A 19,870-nucleotide genomic window follows, 5' to 3' on the forward strand; every position below is an offset into this window, starting at 1 on the left:
CTCGCTGCGGCGTTAAGGGACGCTCTTAGGGGTGCCGTTGTAGTTAGGGGGAGCCCGCAGAGGGCGGTGCTACCGTAATCTATGTGCGGGATGACTATAGATTGTACTGCAGTTTGGAAGTCTTTGGCAGGAAGGAAGGGTTTAAGTTTTCTCAGGGTATTGATTTGGAAGTTCGCTCCTTTGGTTGCCTTGCTGATGTGCTGCTGCATGTTGAGATTGGTGTCCAGTGTTATGCCTAAAGATTTTGCTGAGTCTACTACGATGGGCTGTACATTTAGAGCCGTTAATTGCTTAAGCCATGTTTGAGCCGTGGATATTTTAGCGGGAGGTGAGATCAGGAGGAACTCGGTCTTCAGAGCATTGAGTTTGAGGTGATTCTCAGCAAGCCAGGATTGGGTGTTTCTGATCGTGGTGTTCAGAAGCATGATGTCCTTGGGAGATTGTATTTTGAGATAAAGTTGGGTGTCGTCGGCATACATGTGAAAGTGCACATTAGATGCCTGTAGCAACGCAGTGAGAGGTTCCATAACTAGGTTGAACAGTGTTGGGGAGAGGGAGGATCCTTGAGGGACGCCTAGCGATACAGGTACCGGAGAGGACAGCAGGTTGTTGCTTTTGAATCTTTGTGTCCGGTTGTGTAGAAATGAGGTGAACCACTTTAGAACAGTCCCAGATATGCCCATTCTTGTGTTTAACAGTTCGAGTAAGTTCTCATGTTTAACTGTATCGAATGCTGAGGAGAGATCCAGAAGGATGAGGAGGCAGGTATCGTTTTGGTCTAGGATTTGGAGGGCATCGTCCACTATGTGAGTCATGGCAGTTTCGGTACTGTGCCCTGCTCGGAAGCCTGACTGATGAGCGTTTAGGAGATCAAACTTATCTATGTGTTTAGTCAGTTGTAGTTGTACACATTTTTCCAACAGTTTAGCGAGAGTGGGAATGTTTGTAATAGGGCGGTAATTGTTTAGATCAGTGGGGTCTGCTGTTGGTTTTTTCAGTAGCGGAGTGACTTGCCCTACTTTGAGGGCGTTGGGGATGGATCCTTGTTGAAGAGAGCTATTGATAATCTTTGACCAGAGTGGGAGAAGCCAAGGGGAAAAGTCTTTTACAGCGTTAGCAGGAAGGGGGTCAGAGAGGTGATTGGAAGGTTTCAAGGTGTTGAGCAGTCTGCCAATTTCTTCTTCGGAGTAGGTGTCAAAGGCTGACCAAGTAGCATTGTTCTTTGGTTGAGGCACTGCTGTGTGTCGGGGGTTGGAGTACAGGATAGCGTCATTGAGGAGATCGCTTCTTATTCTCTCAGTTTTTTGGATAAAGAAGGCAGAGAAGTCTTCGCAAGAAGGAGTATCGCCCATGGAGCTGGGTGTCTGGGGTTGCTCTTTGGATTGTGTTCTGACTAACTCAAACAGTTTTTTTGGACGGTTTTTAGCTTGGGCGAGTTGGAGGCTGAAGAAGTTTCTTTTTGAGCGTTTTATTTTCCTGAAGTAGGCGTTTCTCTGTATCTTTAGACTTTTTAGGTGCACTGCAGAAGGGGCTGATCTCCAGGTGCGCTCTGCCATTCGCATGGCCCGTCTATCCTCATTGAGGCTACCGTCATACCATGGGTTGATCAGTCACATCATCCGATCTGAGTGGCCCATTGTATTAACTGACGTGATTCTAGCTCCATTTCTACCTAAATCACCAGCCATAACTTTTAGGAGGGCCCCTTCTATGAAAGATGCATTAGATAGAACCCAACCGGAATTGTCTCCTAAAACTAATTGGTTAACAAAATCTGGTTTTTTCAGATGCACTTCATGTCGTGCTTGCACTTTTGCGGTGAATGGAACCCATTATACATCGGCTTTCAATGACAGGTTGATCCCCATAAAAGAACATCTGACATGTCGCAGTGAATATGTAGTATACCAACTTACCTGCACATGTTCTTTGTCATATATTGGGAGCACTAAACTCCCTGCATATCAGCGCATCCTGCAACACATCCGAGCTATTGTTAATTCGGATATGAGTTACCCGGTGGCTCGCCATTTTAAAGCAGTACACGACAAGCAATTAAAAGATTTGAAATATACTTTGTTGTGTTCGGTAGCAAACCCAGGCAGAGGTGGGGATCGTGAGAAATTATTGCGCCAAAGAGGCATTTTTCATTTTGTTATGTGATACTCGGGCCCCTAACGGACTTAATGCTTTTGATGAATTACACCATTTTCTATGAGCAATGTATATTCTTCTATCTGACCTTACATTAAATATGCAAACTTTCACTTTTTGAGAGTTTTCCATGAGTTGTAAAGAATTTGTTTGATTATGTTTTTCCTATGTTAATATTTGTAGTTTTCATATCAGCCCTTCCGCAGCCAGTACTATGTATTTCATTGTATCACGCAATGAATTTTAAGCATTTGCACTTTAGCACATAGGCACTTCTTATCATCACTCAATTGACATGGTATTCATAACAAGGGATTGTCATCAAATTGGTCCAGTAAGAAGATAAACACCTTTGTGACTGAGGATAAATAGAATGTTATGAATGAACTTGCAATTAATTGTTCCAACATAATGATCTTCTGTCATCCCTGAGGTTTCAGTTGCAGTACACACTTTCCTTTTTTTTCTTTATTGTTCAAGTCCTTAGGTAGACGAGCTGAAATCACAATTGGTTTTGATTCTGTTTGATCATTTGCTATACTGATGTGTACCAATTTCTGACATGATTTTTTGAGCACTATGCTTTTATTTTGTACTCCCATGTTTCCATTTATGTAAACACATTTTGAGTGATAAGATTATTTCAATGATGAATTGTATGCCTATCTGCTTTTTGGATACCCTTGCGTCCTGTTTCTTTAGGCGCTTGGGCTTTTAATTTCAATTTAATGCACGTCCTACTCCTGACGCGTCATGTGATCAAGCTCCGCTCGCGGAGCGAAACGCGTCAGGGAGGGCACTCACTCTTGCACTTTAACTGCAATTAAAATGGATTGCTGGCATTGACTTTTGTAATGTGGCTTTTGTTCGTGTTTACGATTTAACTAAACACTTTTTGGATTGACAACGAGGTCCGCGCCTGTTTCCATCACGTTTGGCGGTCAGGATTCAGCGTTGAACACACACACACACACACACACACACACACACACACGCCATTGCTCATTCTCAAATTTGGTGGATAGGCCTGCTATATTCCAGGAGACTATTTTTATATCTCTCCCGTTTAGCCTTTCTGCACTAACAATTGCCTTACTTACAACACTAACCGCATGGGCGTTTACAACCTGACGGTCGCAAGTATCTTGGTCTTCCACTGTCCCCATGATGAACTCCGCTTCCCTCCCCCCTAGTTCTGTGTTAGTCACGGGGGTATCACGGGCTCGGTCCACTTCCCCCATCCGACTTAGTCAGTCGATGTCATTTAGATCCCTAAGTGGAGCAAAGGTATTACTAATCGAGACTATTAGCCCGCCAAGTTGCGCCCTCTTGTCAACCTGCATATCCATAAGGCTTGCTGGGAGCGACCAAGGATCTAGTTAAAAAAAAGCACGGCAGGAGCAGTTTTAATACTCAAATCCACTTTGACTGGATAAAGCCCTCTACTCTGGGAAAGAGTCTACCACACTAGTTCAGGGAACCAAAGTGTCACAATCATACAGTCCCCTGAAAACACTTTCCTGGATCCACTGGTGGATCCAGGATACCCTCCTTGCCATCAAAATGTGCCTATGATCTCCAATATTAAACCCCACATTCCTACACGTCCAATATGCCACATTATTAATCTGCTGTGTCGTGGGTTCCTCTTTTTGTCCGGTGTATGCTGGGACACCTGTTAAAACAACTGTACATGGGGATGAAGCTGGGGTAGGTCTAATACTGGTAGGCCAGGAGTACTCTGCGCGAATCAGGAGACCATCTCTTTTGGTTGTTTTTGCACATTATCTCCCCTTCCTGCCCTTACGTTATCTACTGGCTGTGATCGGGGATTACCCAAGATCCCTTCCCTGGATTCCCTCGGCCCCCCATTAACAATACTTTTGACCGCCGCAAGATCGCCATGATGTGGTTTAAACAGTAGAATCGTGTGGCAATAGAAATGGGACTAACCCAAGCGAAAAGTCAAATGCGGATAGCGTCATCTTAGACTGATTAGAATCGTCGTAAACTAAACTAAATAAAAAGTGTGGGCATTTAAAATATGCCAACAAAAGTGTGCCCATTTCAAATACATAACGCAATGAAGCAGAGCAGATAAAAGAAAAACGCAGTTCTGCTTGATAGCGGCATGTATTTTAAACATGCACACACTTTATTTTAGACTAAAATACCACTTTAGTAGGGTGAGCGAGGAGAAACAAGTCTGCTACACAGCAGGGGATATGCAGCCAGACGAGGCAGCCCTAGCAATCCTGCTATCTGACACGGTTATCAAAAGACGTTGACACAGCCAGCTGCCAACCTGCCACTTAAGTGAAGATCTCTAGGGTGGACAAAAAAAACCAAAGCAAACCATTGTGAGAAGTTGGCCTAATATATAATGTTCACTATTCTAGTGAACACTTTGTATCAGTCCAAACAACCCTTATTGGTGTTTGGTTGTAAGTCAACCTGATAGACCAGCTATCCTAGTAGCATGGACACGTGCAGTCTTTAGGCTAAACTCTAGAGGGCGTGTTAAGCCAGCTGTTTTACCATCACATTTACCCCTTGAACACCAAGTGAAAGGACACCACACAAGTGGTTATGAAAAATAAAGTATATTTATTTATAACAAGACTACCCTGGCTCTTCATGAGACAGGGAGCTAAGCACACAACAAAACTCTTAAAGAAATACTTAAAGTCGCACAATTTACACAAATGCCCGAGGGGCACGAAAAACCATATACTATAAAAGTGGAATGCGAATTACTAGCAGGTAAGTAACTATTCTCATAGGCTTTCGGATCGCTAGGACTGGACTACTGAACCTTTAGATTACAAGCAGGAGGCCTAGGGACGTCGTGTGCAGAGTGGGAACTCTCACGCGTAAGGCGGAAAAAAGTCTATGGAGGCTAGTAAAAGCGAAGTTAGCGTTCTCGGGCGAACCCGACTAGGTAGAGCTGAAACGACAAAGGATCCTGACACTTAGATAGTTAAACTATGCTGGAGCACCGAAATGCTCAGGTTACCTAGCCCAGGGGCTGCGGCTGCATAGGGCTGAAAAGACGTCGGAGATCCTCGTTGCAGTCTATGGAGCCAAAAGAAAGTTGCTGGCAGGCGACCAGTGAAGAAGTTCGTGGTGATCCAAGCCTGGATCGATGAAGATGGGTACCTGTAAGCAGAGGGGACCAAGTTCTGAATCACTAGCCAGTGATTAGGTGGGCACCAGGATGGCACCGGACGAAGTCACCTCGACCAGGTGAGTGGGCGACGCTGGGCTCTGCAGTCTCTCGGACCAGGAGGCGTTGTCGGCGACCAGGATGGAGGGGCGAGCTGTCCCACGGTGGTATCTGCTGTCGACGTCGCTGGACCCAGGATTGGGGCAACAACTCTTGGCAAATGCAAGCCCACACGGTGGACTTAAAATGGCGTCTGGAGTGGACCAGGAGGGTCCAGGGAGCTCCTCTGTTGGAGGGGAGCAAGGGCCAGTCTGGAGCAACCAGACCAGCGGTGTTGTCGTCGTGGTTCGTCATCAAAAGGGCCACTAGCCAGCGGGCAAGTGACCTGGACAACGCGGTGAGCAGCAAAGAGCAGAAGGGCCCCACGCAGATCTCGTGGATGCAAGGGGGCTGGACTTCGGTGCTGGAGCTGCTCAGGGTTGGGGCTTCTCGGACCTCCAAAGCACTTAGGCGAGGGTCACTCGGTGGTCGTGCTGGACAAGCGTTGTGCAGTCTTGAAGATGGCCGGTCCCTCGAGGTCTCGTCACACCCACGAATCTCAGCTGGGCTGATGATGCAGGTAGAGGTCAGAGGTGCCAGGGAAGCCGGTTCTCGTCGAGCTGGTCAGTCTTGATCCGGAGGAGAGACTGGAGGCAGACCGTGATGCTTGGATGGTGCCTGCTGCTGCAGGGTGACTACTCAGTCACAAGGGAGAAATCTTGAGAAGAGTCTTTAGTTCCTTTCGTGGAAAGTCGGTTCAGGATTCAAAGATGATCTGATTTGGAAGGGGGCCTGCTCCTACCTTTATCCTGGGAAAGGGGGCAGGCACGCGACTAAGTCCTGCCCTATGGGTGGGACTAGGAGGGGGGTGGTTACACCCCTCTCCTTTGGCGGGCTTTTTCCCAGATCAGGGCTGGAGTGCCCCTGGAACTGGTTCAAGCCGGCCTATGCACAGTGAGCACCGGGGTGCCACTTGCAGTCACCTTCCTCTAAAGCCCTGCCTACCTGGGATACACAAAACCCTGTCTGGGATGGTGCTGGCATCGCCCCTGACAGGAAACCCTTTGTCCAGGCCTCCGTTGCTGGAAGGACTCCCAGCAGCAGGAGGGTAGACTTGTGTCTTGGTGGCAGCATCCATTTTGTGGAGCTGAGGCTTGAGTTAACTTTAACCGGGGTTACAGCTACTTACATGTCGTGTCCCTCTAGAAGGGTGGAATGCTAACCCCGTCGCCAGAATTGGCGAGGGGTTAGTATTCCAATTCGTATGACACCTTACTCGACATGTTTTGATAAAGCGATACCAGAGTTGGCATATAACCGCGAGGATTATAATGCACTTAAGAGTATATGGTATGCGTTATCATGGAACAGCTATTAGGACTTGGTTCCGCAAGCTGCAAACGGGCTCAGCTCATGCCAGAGCACCATCTCACATTATTCCAAGCACTCTGCCTTCAGGATTGATAAGGCCTGCCATAGGAGTGACTGATAGGAATACATGTGTCCATTTTAGGGTTAGATATAGGTATACTATATCTAAAGCAAAGGGTGATTACACCACCTTGCCCCAGCTGTCGTGCAGCCAGTTGTGTCAGATTTGGATGGCCAGCCAGGGGTGGCATAATACATGCTGCAGCCCCTGGTAGGCCCTGGGTACACCTATGCCCTGGGCACCTAAGGTACACTGTACAGGGACTGATAAGGTGACTCAGTATCCAATTAGATATGTACCTAAGGTACATGGAATCCATTTTACAGAGAGAGCAGTAGGCCTGGGGTCCTGAATAGCAGGGCCCCAGGTCAACTAAGTCAGAAAACCAGCAAAACACCAGGCAAAAAGTTGGGGGCAACCATAGTCAGGGATCTACCTTCCTACAACCATAAGCTGCTGTTTAAAATCCAACCGGCGAGGAAAGCTGGCCGCTGCCCCTCCTGTAACACAGTGAGGCAGAAACCAGATACTGCAGTGGGCAGCAGCCCCAGCCTGCTTAAGACAATAGTTTGGCTTACGAACACACTGGATCTTGTGAGCTTCCGGGCTCCTGATAAGTACAAAATCAAGTTTGCTTGTGAAGCTAATGAAATGGCATAGCTTACAGAGCTGCTGACCTTGTGCCTGGGGAACTGGGTTAAAGTATCGACGTACGCTCTACAAAAAACAATCCAAATAAATAAAAAACATAATCCAAATAAATAAAATTAAACTCCTAACAAATAAATTGAAAAAGTGGCTAATCTGAAACAACTGGTGCATAGAATTGTTACAGAGCAGTTCAAAGAAAAACAAGCCAACCACAAAGTAAACATAACAGGAGGGGGAAGAGCATGAACAGATGGTCTTGGAACGCATCTGATGAGTAGGAAACCAAAAAATGCAAATGCCAAGTCTGTTAGGCAGGAAGCGGCCGCCATTGCTGAAGCTTGAGTCCAGCGAGTGTCGTGTACATTAAGTAAATGGTTCTCCGAAGTGCTAATGAAAGGTCCAGAGTAAGGACACATGTAAGAGGGCCAGTCTTCATGGGATGTAACAGAAAAAAAGGGAGGTACTAAGGCGGGACTAATTAGCCTTCTAACATATCGGAAGCCAACATTTACAAAACAAAGAAAAACGTGCAGAGAGTGGGCGGGGCTTCATGTCCATACCTGAATACAGCAGGTCTTGAAGAGACAAAGCAAGCAGTGCCTAGGCGAGACCTAAAAAAGCATTGGATGAAATGGCATTTAAGCACCTTTTTTTGATCATTCGAGGAAAAAGGGATGGGCCAGAATAAAGTACCAACTCTGCAAAAGCTACATTAAGCCCAGAGAAATAGTAGTGAGCCTGCATCAAAGGTGCGGTGGCAATTTGTTCTGGGAGAAGTGGATGGTTCTATATTGTACTCTTTGGGCAGATTGGGAGGGGATGGTCAAAAAGAAGTCAGATTTATCTTGGCAGCAGTACTGCTTCATAGCCAAAAGGGGATTGAACGTGATGCACCCCATGTTTAGGTATGCTTTTTGGAGGACATTCCAGGATCTAGATATATAATTAGAGATTTTGAGTACAGTTAGTTTAGATGATGTAGTTTCTCCAATAATGCATTCTTTGCAGTTATGGTACCTTTGAGTGCGGTAATATACATATCTAGTAAATTAGGGATGATCGAACTTTAGGTTTGGCGGTCTATTCATTTCAAAAGGACAGGTAGACTTATAGGAGTGGAGTGTATTTATATGTATACATTACATAGCGGCAGTCGCCACTGTAGGTATAGTTCGGACCTTATTATCACAAGAAAGTGATGTTTTGGTTTGCTGATAACCTTGGCACCATTAGACAAATTCACAAAAGTGTACCAAAACGAAAAAAAATTACACCTCAGCTACAACGTTTGAGTGTGCCGGGGTGTGGGTTTGTGGAAAAAAAAAAGTTCCAAAACACAATTTCCCGTGCATATTCCACAGGGCTTTTTAAAGAGTCCAGCAAGATCTCAAGAACTCCAAAAATGATTACCTTGTCGCAAAAGTAATTTGTGGCCACCAAAAGCAGGACAAGGGGACTCCGATCCCGTGCCCTGAAAATGAAAGTGTAAGGCTGGGAGGGTACCCTGATCATCATTGATATCACTTATGACATCTGAAATTACACGGATGGCAACACTGGGTATTGCAGGGGCTAGAGTTCTAGTTACTTCAATTAACTATAACGGACTAGCAGCCCGTCCCGGCATTGTCCGGGTATCCCCGCTGTTACGCTGACTCTCCTCAGCCTCTTGAGAATTCAGTGCGTGACAGCGTGCACGCGACGCTGCGCTTGTGTGAAAGAGCAGCCTGTTTTTTTTTTATCCCCGCTGGTACACTGACTCTCCTCAGCCCCCGCCTGAGCACCGCTGGTACGCTGACTCACCTCAGTCCCCGCCTGAGCACCCTAGTAATATGTTGTGGTGTGTGGCAGCTCCAGAACGCATCCAGGATTTCCGGCCCATTTTCCACGATTGCCACGCGAATGCCTTGCCCATCACTGTATGCCCATGCCCCCGGCAGAACGCACACGCCCACAAGGTAGTGTGAAGGCTTTGTTTTTCCACGAATGCAGCGCAAATGCCTTGCCCATCGCTGTATGGCCACGCCCCCGGCAAAACGCACACACCCACCAGGAAGTAGTGTGAAGGCTTCATTTTTATGAATGTCGTTTTAATGTCGGAATGCCGCGCCCATCGCTGTATGCACACGCCCCCAGCACAACACCCCGGGCAGAACACCCACAAGGGACTACTTTGCCCCTAAGGTTTATTTTCCCTTCTAATGTATATGGTGGGGAGCTGTATAGCCTATGTCCATCTGCTGCAACTGTCCTTTCCAATGCTGTATTGGGTGTTGCGATTGGTGCTGTGGTTCCTGAGATTACCCGCCTCAAAGGTTTGGGCTCTCTCTTTATAATATTAGTATAGATATAGATGGTATAGATATGGATGAATTTCAGTGCATTTTTTTTATTTGAAGTGTTACATTAAAACTGACTTTCATTCAACTAGAACGTCACTTTAAAGTAAACTATGTATACACTTGTGCCTGTGATTGCAGGTGGGGCCCACCAGCACTTATTTTTGAGGACAGGCATTTATTTTACCTCAGACTTTGAGAAACAGAAAAAACACAAAGGGGGGTGGTGGGGGAGGAGAGGAACAGTGACAAAGAAAAAGCAGGGAATTAATCAAACTTGCAAGACTAAAATAAAGAGCCAGTGAGTGTCTTAATAGATTATAGGTGGAATCAAGACTACCACCGACCTTTGAAAGTGACTGCCAGAAGTTATGAGCAAATCTTTGGCCCTGGTATATACATATAGAGTAGGTGGGAAATTATGTTGGTGATCAGGTTCATGTTAGCAAAAGAAGAGAAATATTCATCAAAAGAAAGTGAACAATTAACGCCTTTTTGCTTTTCAGTTAGGCTAACAAAGTCATTTATTTGCTAGCTTTTGTAAATCAAGTTTCCTACTTCAGGGAGCAATCAAAGGAGCTTTGAAAGAAAAGTGCACAACTTTTGGTTGATATTTGCCTTAGTTAACAAAAAGTTGTGCATGTTTCTTTTAAAGCTCATTTGATTACTGCCTGAAGGGAACTTCTCTCCCTTCAAAATGGACTTCGACATATATCTGCATGGATGCATGATCACAAATTAAAATTAAATGGGGATAAAACTGAACTGCTTCTGTTTGGCCAAGACATCTCGCTATGGGGCCCACAACATTGGCCTATGGAGATGGGTCCTCTCCCTATTCCAACTACGAATGCTCGTAATCTTGGGGTTCTCCTCGACAATCAGTTATCTTTTAAGCAGCACGTCGTGAAAGTCTCCGCCACCTGTACCACCATCCTCAGGTGGCTGAGGAAAATCACGTGGATGCTGCCTGCTGACACCCTGAGGACGGTAGTCCAGGCTCTTGTCATCTCACGCCTGGACTACGGGAACATCTTACTCTTGGGTGCCAGTAAGGAGGTAACTAGGAAATACCAGGTGGTACAAAATATGGCTGTTCGCCTTATTTGTAACCTTCCTGCTAGAACTTCAACCTCGTCTCATATGCGTAAACTGCATTGGCTGCGCATTGAGAATAGGATTAAATTCAAGGCTTTGTGCCTTATGCACAAAATCCTGACTGGAATAGCTCCACACTATCTGTTTTAGTGCAGCGCTATGTTCCCCCTCGTGCACTTAGGTCCTCTACCCAAAATAAAGTGAAGGTACCACGTATCAAGAGAGCTAAAATGGGAGGTCGGTCTTTCTCCCTGCTAGCCCCCTCTCTTTGGAACTCCTTACCTCTATCCCTACGTTCGGAAATGTGTTTTCTGACCTTTCGTAAGGGTATCAAGACCTGGCTATTTGATATGTAAGAGGTTGATCTAATGCTCCCTTCACCTTGTCTACATTGTGTCTACTATAGCGCCGGGAAACCTTCGGGTAGCTGTGCGCTTAACCAAGTGTAATTATAAATAAATAAATAAATAAACCTAAAAAATAAGTAGCTTGGTTAGTCTAATTAAGGTTGAAATATTTGCTTTCGTTGAAAGTATTATATATTGCTTAGGGGTGTGTAACAAGATAAGCATATGAACATTCATAAATCCGTATTATTTTGAGCAACAATAAAATAGAGCTGGAGAGCTACCAGGAGGCAGTCAGACATTCTTAATCTTTATGGTAGCATACTTGGAGGATAAAGAGCTCCCTAATTTAGGTTAAACAGGCATCCAAGATTTCCCCAGAAACTATGCGTTTTCAGAGGACCGTACCGACGTTTTTCCTAATCTTGAATACATGTACCGGTTTTTAGGACAAATATCAACTCAACCTGCAAAATGGGAATTGAAAAGTATACCTGGGGCTTCTAAAGTCTGAAATTATTTAAACGTAGCCTTGAAAATAAGCGCCTCTGCATAGGCACACATTTACAAGGCCATGTTTACACCTAACCCTCTGCGTTGCCTGAAAGAAAAAGATATACATCTCACCAAAACCGAACAGGCCAGAATGATATATACACCTCGATCATTGTAGTCTTCCGTCCTACTTCTATGTCTAGCTTGTCCCAATTTTTACTTCTCAAAATCTGGCCACCTCCTTCCCCAAGTTTAAGAGAACCATTCAAACGCCTACAGCTCGTGATTGGTTCGTCGCAATGCTTTAAATGGACAGTCACCTTCAGGTACCGAGTAGATGACTAGTACTCTATGTCAGAGGAACCAGCACTTCTAGACTTGCAATGAAAGTACTGTTTAACAGTGTACACGTTTGAGTGAGAGGCATTTTGCTAGAGGTGGGGTTATTGCACTTTGGGTATAAAAACATGAGTGTGCTGGAAAAGCAAAATTGGATAGAACTGTGTGGTACAGGCACCTGGTAGGCAGATCAGGTCCTACGGTTGGGGGGCACGTACCGTTACTGCGCTGGATCTTGATGACCTGGCCAGGGAACAACCTGCTTATTATGATGTCCATAGTTGCTGCGGTCGTTGCGCCCGTCTGACGTCTAATGTCACAATGCGGAGAGCACGTCGGTCTCGGCGGTGCACACGCGCTGCTTCCCTACAGTGAAAACGGAGACCGGCAGGCGTACGACGCTCTGGTGGCACCAGCGCAAACACCCACGAACACAGTGACAGATAACGGCCTAGCGTTCAAACTCCGCGCGCCTCTGCACATCGAAAGTTTTAAAACTTCGCACGCCGGTCATTTGCGTCAGCACGGCGCTTCACGTTGAAGCGCCAGTACGTAGACTAGCCGCACGGCCTGCTGGGAAGTGTAGTTTGAGGTTTATTTTGCGCCTTATTTGCTCATAAGAGTATTCCCGTACTTCCGCGTCATTAAAGTCAGTTTAGCGGTCATCAGGTGTTTGTGTTAATGCCAGTCTTTTGACAGCCCAAATGAACGATAATTTTATCAAAATACTCATATTTGGTTGGTGGTAGCTGCAGATTAACAATTGCAGCGACTACCAAACAATGTTTTAATACATATTTTCTTTCCTGCTGCAGTTTCGGTAGTACTTGTATTATAATTGTTTTTTCAAGTACAAATATAATTGACAATGTTTACTGTTAATTCTTAATTACTAGTTTTCCTGACAGATTTTACTTTTTTTTTACAAATTTATAAAAGGCATTGTGGTATGGGTATTGGTTGCTTGATCTTGCTATTGTTATGCACAGATTATGTCATTATAGCAATAGATTGTGTTGGACTTGGCCCTTTTTGCAGGGTCATCCCTGAACTTTTGGCCTTTTTCCTATATTTTTTCTGTCCTGTTGTTGGCTATTTTATAACTCTGGGCACTTTATCACTTCTGATCAGTGGTAAAGTGCATATGCTCTCTTTTACAAAGATAACGCTTCTCCAAAAGTTCTTCTTAAATAGTTTTATTGTCGTACAACCCCTGAGACAACAGACATCAACGAGCTGCTGTCTTAACTGCTCCACTCGCTCCGTGCTCTCCAGTTTAGAAACACAGAACGATCCAAGTTCTAATTAGAATGTATGCGATCACACAAAGAAGATAAAATGAATGTTGAATCTAAACATATAAAATGTAACACTCTCCCTATTATAAATTGGTGTATGGATCCCTAAACCTTCCCTTTTCTTTATATCAGACACCCCTATGGTAGGCCCAAGGGCAAGGTGCATTGTAAGTATAAGGTAGGACATGCCCTGGTGTGTGTGGCATGTCCTAATAGTGAATTACAGCCATTTTCATTTTTCACTATTGCAAGGCTACCTGTTCTCCATAAGCCAGAATGGGCAGTTAGATTATTACATTTTTATAATCCTAACTGACTCAGGGAACATGGTAGAAATTCGAGTTTAGTATGCCTGAACTCAGAATGATAAAATACATCTTTTAGTGAAGTTGGTTTTAACATTCTGTGTTTGAAAATACCACTTTTAGAAAGTACATATTTTGTTGTCTAACTATCCAAAGCATGCCTCTGCTAGGTTGCGTATTCCTTGTCTGGAGCTTGAGTGACAGGGCTGGGGGATTCCAGGAGACAGAATGAGTCAGACCAGTGGTGAATAGAGAGATCTGCATCTAGATGGGTGGGAGGAGTTGCACCTGGGACCTGAATAGGATTGTACCTGCCCCCCACAGTGCTGGCTCCACCCCCTGTGGTCCGTCTGATGTCTCTGCCCTGCACTGTGAAAGGAGAGAAGGAATCATGTCAACAAAGTGCTCCAGGGCTGTGCTTTCCCACCACAATGCTGGCTCCACCTTCTGTGGGATGGATGTTTCTGCCCTGCACTGTGAAAGGAAAGAAGGAGTCATGTAAAGAGAGTGCTGCAGAACTTGTTTGGACTGGCAAAAGGTCCCTCTGCCCTCAAAGGACAAAGGGTTTTGGGGTATAAATATTGGGACCCTGATCCCAAGAAATTAGATCACTTTTGGACTGCAAGAAGAAACCTTTGCTGAGAAGAGGAACCTGAAGAAACTGAGGAGAGACTATCCCTAAGCTGACGTGCTGCTTGGGGGATTGGCCTGAAGTGGTTGCCTGAATGCCAAAGAAAGGGAAAAAAACTCTGTGTGCTTTATTTTCAACTTGTGAAGGATCTCCAAGGGCTTGGAACAGAGCTTGCCTCCTGCTGAAGTCTCAGGGACAACATACTTCAAACCCCAGCTCCGTTCTTGGGAAGTGCCTGCTGCTGTTTTGGGGCCTTCTGAGGGACTGCATGTCGCAAGGAGCTGGAAACACGATGCAAGAGGAAGAAGCATGCCGCTGTCGCAGCCGCTGCCGTTGCAACTCCGAAGGAGGGTGTCGCCGCTGTAGCTGACGTATTACACCGCATCGAGAGAAGTGTCTTGATATGAAGAGGAAGCATGTCGCCGTCGCAGCTGCTGCCGTAGCAACTCTGAACAAGGGTGTCGTCGCTGGAGCTGTCATATTGCACCGCATTGAGAGAAGGGTCTCGCAACGAAGAGGAAGCGTGTCGCCGTCGCTGCTGCTGCCGTCGCATCTCTGCACAAGGGTGTCGCCGCTGTAGCTGTCGTATTGCACCACATCGAGAAAAGTGTCTCACAACGAGGAAGAAGCGTGTCGCCGTCGCTGCTGCTGCCGTCGCATTTCTGTACAAGGGTGTCACCGCTGTAGCTGTCGTTTTGCACAGCATCGAGGGAAGCACCTCGCATCCCTGGAGAAGCGCGCCACCGGCGGAGCAACTGCCGTCGCATTTCTGAACAAGGATGTTGCCGCTGTAGTTGTCGCATCGTGCGGAAGCCTCTTGCAAACGTCGAAGAAGAGTGTCGCAGCTGAAGCTGTTGCCGTCGCATCGCTGAACAAGGGTGTCGCCGCTGCAGCTGGCGCATCGAATCAAGACTTCTCGCATCATCGAAGAAGCGTGCCGCATCTGGAAGATCTTCAAATCTTTATTTCTTTGCACCAGAACTTTGCCGCATTTCCATTGCTGCAACATTACTTGTTGTGGAAGCGCAACGCATCGTAAGGTACATTGATGCAAAGTGTTGCATCTTAAGAACTGAACTGAACTAAGCTAAAACTACCTTTTTTATGTATAGTATTGTGGATTTCTGTCGTTTAATGGTCTTGTGTTAAGTCTATATAAAGAATACTCATTTTTTATATAAACCTTGTGTGGTGTCCATTTGAAGTGTTGTCACTGGGTTACTGTATGTAGTCACACATGCTTTACACACTGCCTCTGAGATAAGCCTGTCTGCTCGTGCCAGGCTACCAAGGGGGTGAGCAGGGGTTATTTTAGGAGTGTACCCCCTTACCCTGACTAGAGGCAAGGGTCCCTATTTGTCAGAAGTACCTACCTGTGCCAACTAGAGACCCCTAAATCTAACAGAATGATTGCTAAATCATCTTGCAATGTCATGTAGAATGCAGCAGGTGAAGTGGTTGGATCTGGTGATGGGTGGACGTATTTCTCCTCTCCTCACCAGTGGGCCCTGTAATTGGCACTAAAATAAACTCTGTTTATTTATACTTAATGACTCCATCACTTCATTACAAAGGAGACGAGTTACTTGTGCTGGCCCACTGATTAGGAGTTGTTATCAAGTTTACTTTATTGCGAAGAGATCGTGGGGCAAGCAGGTGGCAGAAACTGTGTGGAAGTAGTAGAAGACCGTTGAAGATTTTGCTTGTCGTAGAGGCTCCTGCTGGATTTCATGGATGCCCTCTGGCAGTTTGTGTAAAGTACCTGTTGGAAGAAATTGAGCGCAGCAGTAGCGCTAACCGCTGTGGCAATTGGAGCTTGCACTCGACAGTGCCATTTGTAAATTTCATGCTTGGTTGAAGCTTGCATGCACATCCTGCTGAGGAGGTAGTCTCTCGTGGCCATGTCATTGTACAGTGATGCTCTGGAGTGACGTTGCTTGATGCACAGAACATTGTTAGCTTCAGTATCAAGCTCAACCGGCCACATAAACAAGCATTGGCTTAGCCAATAGGTCTCGCCTTTGGGACCTTATTAGTGTTTAGTTATCCAGCACAATATCCTTGGTGCAACAACATCAAGTGTTGCATGGCTAAACACTTATAAGGTCCCAAAGGCGAGACCTATTGGCTACGCCAATGCTTATTTTAAATTGGCAGGGCTGAAACCATGCCCTCACTCATTTATCCATCAAGTGCCTCATGCGCATTTATGAACTCAGACATTCACAAAAGCACACACCCCTAAAACAACGAAAACGCACTCTTACTTATTAATTAATGTGGCTTTTTGGATTTGTGAATGCTTGTTCTGTTATTTAGTATTTCCTTTGGGACACCCGATGATGATTGTGAAAATGTGCATCTTTGATACAAGCAGCATCTAAACATGATGGCAGATGGCCTGCACCTGGGATAGAAGTTTTGCCCAGGTAATTGTGTCGACAGCAAGGCTCGGGATTAAAGTAGTGGGTGGTCCCAGAGCCACAGGAGCACTGAGTAGGGAAGCGAATCCCACCCTAGTCTGTCTGGCGTCAAGCCATCTGCACAGTTTGTTAGTGAGGCCAGCTCCGAGGATATTCGCATTGTCCCCAGTAGAGAATCTCGGTTCCCAGAACTGTGCTCAAACGTCTCGGTTCCCATGCACTTTGCGGCTATTTTCTAGGAGCATTTGTCTATTCCGTGGAGGTGCTTGAGTCCAGATTCATTCTGTGGATAGATCGGTGTGCGGACTGCATTTGACGCCGACTGCGTTACATGAAAAGAAAATGCATCCATATATAAGACAACATACATACACTGTTTTCCAGAAGTGTGTTCAGCAGTTGAGATAAGTAAATAGTGCAGTCACGTTTTTACTGCTTCTTGGAAAATTTCTGTTTGACAATTACTTTTTCATTTCCATCTACAAAGTTCAGGTCTACAACAGTCCGCAGAAAATGAGAAATATATTATATGTTCCTGAAGTGATGATGAACCATCTGGACTTATTTTTCAGCTTCCAATGGGCATTCGACGAGAATGCCGAAGCAGCCGAGTATTCTTATACTAAACGCTTAACATACACAATAATATCACTTTTACAAATATAAACCTCTTTTTACCCTTTACAAAAAACGAACTTACTATTGAGGTGTATTAATGTTATGGGGGATTTATATAGCGCACGGCTACTCTGAAGAGTGTCCCGGCGCTGGCACAACAGAAGTATCCCCTGAGAAAGAAGAGTTGAGGAAAGACTGCTATAAAAGTCTGCGATTATTGCGTGAACAGCCAAGTTTTTAATTGGTGCCTGAAATTAAGAAGCTTGTGTTCATGTCTAAGACTGGGGGGGAGGGAATTCCATATTCTTCCGTGTGACATTGTTTGACTTTTTTAAGTTTTAAGAGCATAAGCAGCCAAGTTTGCATATTACAGTCACATTGTAGTTCAAATTAGCATGCCATTTGTCTGGTGTCGCCTGTCGGAAAAGGTTTTTCATATTTTACTGTGCACTAGAGTCTACAACTCCTACCAGTTAGCAAGTTAAATCGCTTAATTGATCACATAGAAAATAACTGGAAACTGCTGCCTTAGCTCTTGTTATTACTATTGCTGCCTACCTTGCTGTGAGGGCAACCTAGTGTTGTTGTACCTAATATCTGGTAGTATGTGATGAAGAAAAACCCTGTTGTGTGAATCCATTCTGCTCACTGACCACCATGCCCTTTCCAATTATATTAAAGATAGACTGCCTTACAGGGTAAATAGTCGGTGTTAGTCATTATGGTCTGCAGAAACCTGACATGAAACCAGCATGTTTGTAAATGCAGCTCCAGCTGAAATTACGAGCCCGTGACACACTATTAGAGTAACCAGAATGTCTTGAGGCAGCAGTAGTGACAACCTCCCTAACACCCTTGGCTTCAGATGGCATCTTGCTCTACGCTTTGCCCTTGAGGGCCTTGTATTCACTGCTGATGCGCTTAGGAAAGAGAAAAAATGTAAACTACATAAAACAAGCGCGCGCGCCTCGCGCTCAAAGTCAAAAGGTGAAATTACGAGCCTGTGACACACTATTAGAGTAACTAAAATGTCTTGAGGCAGCAGTAGTGACATCCCCCTCCCCCTCTCCCCTTGGCTTCAGATGGCACCTTGCCCCACGCTTTGCCCTCGCCGGCCTTGTATTCACTGCTGGTGTGCTTTGGAAAGAGAAAGAAATGTAAGGTACATAAAACAAGCGCGAGCGCCTCACGCTCATAGTAAAAAAAAAAAAAGTTTGACGAGAGGCTGCAGGGGGAGGGGAGAGAAGAGGGGGCCTGCGCTTGTTTACCTTGCGGGAGCGAGCAGGAACCATCTGTTAATTACAAACAGATGGTTTGAAAGCGCGCTCCCGCAAGGGCATAGCCAAAAGTGCACCCATTGCCATTCAAAGCAATGCAGTGCGTGCAAGTTTTTGACTGCAAAACGGAATCGATTTCTAAAGGTCTTTTTCCTATGCAGCATATGCGCGCTGCGTAGGCGAGACCTCAAAAGGCATGCCGACAATGCTCTCTGGCGGCCATCTTTGATTTCTCCTGGAAGGCTTTGGGAGTTTCGGAATTTCGCCGGAGAGCATTTCTTATTATTATCATCACGTATCAGTGATACGCACACTTGCCTCGTAGATGAGCCTTATATTGGCTATTTGCATGCCAGTGATACGCACACTTGGGTTTAAATTTGTTTTCTTCTCTTTCTTGTCGTTTGGATCATTTAAGCAGTGACGTGCACACTAGGGGGCAGATTTACAAGACCCATGCGCCGCCGATACATCACGTTGCTTGACGCACCGGTGGGATATTTACATGCCCAGGTAAAGTCACCCTGCGTGACTTATCCTGTGCTTGTAAATATCGCCCCTGTTCACGCAACACTTTGCGTGTTAGGGGCGGGACATAGGTGTTGCTGTGGGTGTTCCCACGCAACACCCATGTCCACTGAGGCATTTCCAGATTTACGAGAAATCGTAAACCTGGAAATGCGTCAGTTTGCTGCGCCACCATAAGGGTGGCGTAGCCAAGCGAAACGAGGAGAATTTTTTCATTTTTCCTCATTTTTTCCTCTTTCAATGCGTGCTGCATTCTACAGCACGCGTTGAAAGAGGGAAACGCCTGCACTGATTGCTTTTGTGCAGGGATTGGCCCCTTCCTCCACAAAAGCAATCTCCCCATGGCGCAGACATCCTTTCACCATGGTGCAAGGGTGCCTGCGCCGGCGCATGGCAGCTGTTTTTGCACCAGCGCAGGAGAGAGCACAGGAATGCGACATATCATTGTAGATATGTTGCATTCCTGGGCTCTGAAAGTGCTGCAGCATGGCGCAGCAAAAGGGCTTGCGGTGCCGCGCTGCGGCAATTTCTTGTAGATCTGCCCCCATGTTGGTGCATTCATTGTCCGCAGGCTGATTACACAGTGATGTGCACCCTGAGGATGTTCATATTCTGAATTGTTTTCCTGCAAGCTGTTGTAATTTAGTGTGTACTTTTAAATGCTTATGTTCTGTATTGGAACACTTGATTGGAGCTATGTGGAATGTTCCTTTTCCAATCAGTTGTCTGG

The 19,870-nt window shown here is 45.7% G+C and overlaps 1 protein-coding gene across 2 annotated transcripts in view; it reads right to left on the bottom strand.

Annotated features, from left to right (window-relative positions):
* Nucleotides 1-12,576, bottom strand: part of KIF2C (kinesin family member 2C) — a 1,469,089-nt gene extending 1,456,513 nt beyond the window's left edge. The window contains exon 1 of one of the 2 annotated variants that reach the window (XM_078671750.1): nucleotides 12,279-12,576. In XM_078671750.1, the coding sequence (XP_078527876.1) occupies nucleotides 12,279-12,339 (61 nt within the window). In that variant the 5' untranslated portion in view covers nucleotides 12,340-12,576. The remainder of the gene's footprint in view (nucleotides 1-12,278) is intronic. The other variant, XM_078671748.1, reaches the window with a different exon arrangement.
* Between the last annotated feature and the right edge of the window lie 7,294 nt (nucleotides 12,577-19,870).

The sequence above is a fragment of the Lissotriton helveticus genome, chromosome 1_2 (genome assembly GCF_964261635.1).
Source record: "Lissotriton helveticus chromosome 1_2, aLisHel1.1, whole genome shotgun sequence".
Taxonomy (NCBI): Eukaryota; Metazoa; Chordata; class Amphibia; order Caudata; family Salamandridae; genus Lissotriton; species Lissotriton helveticus.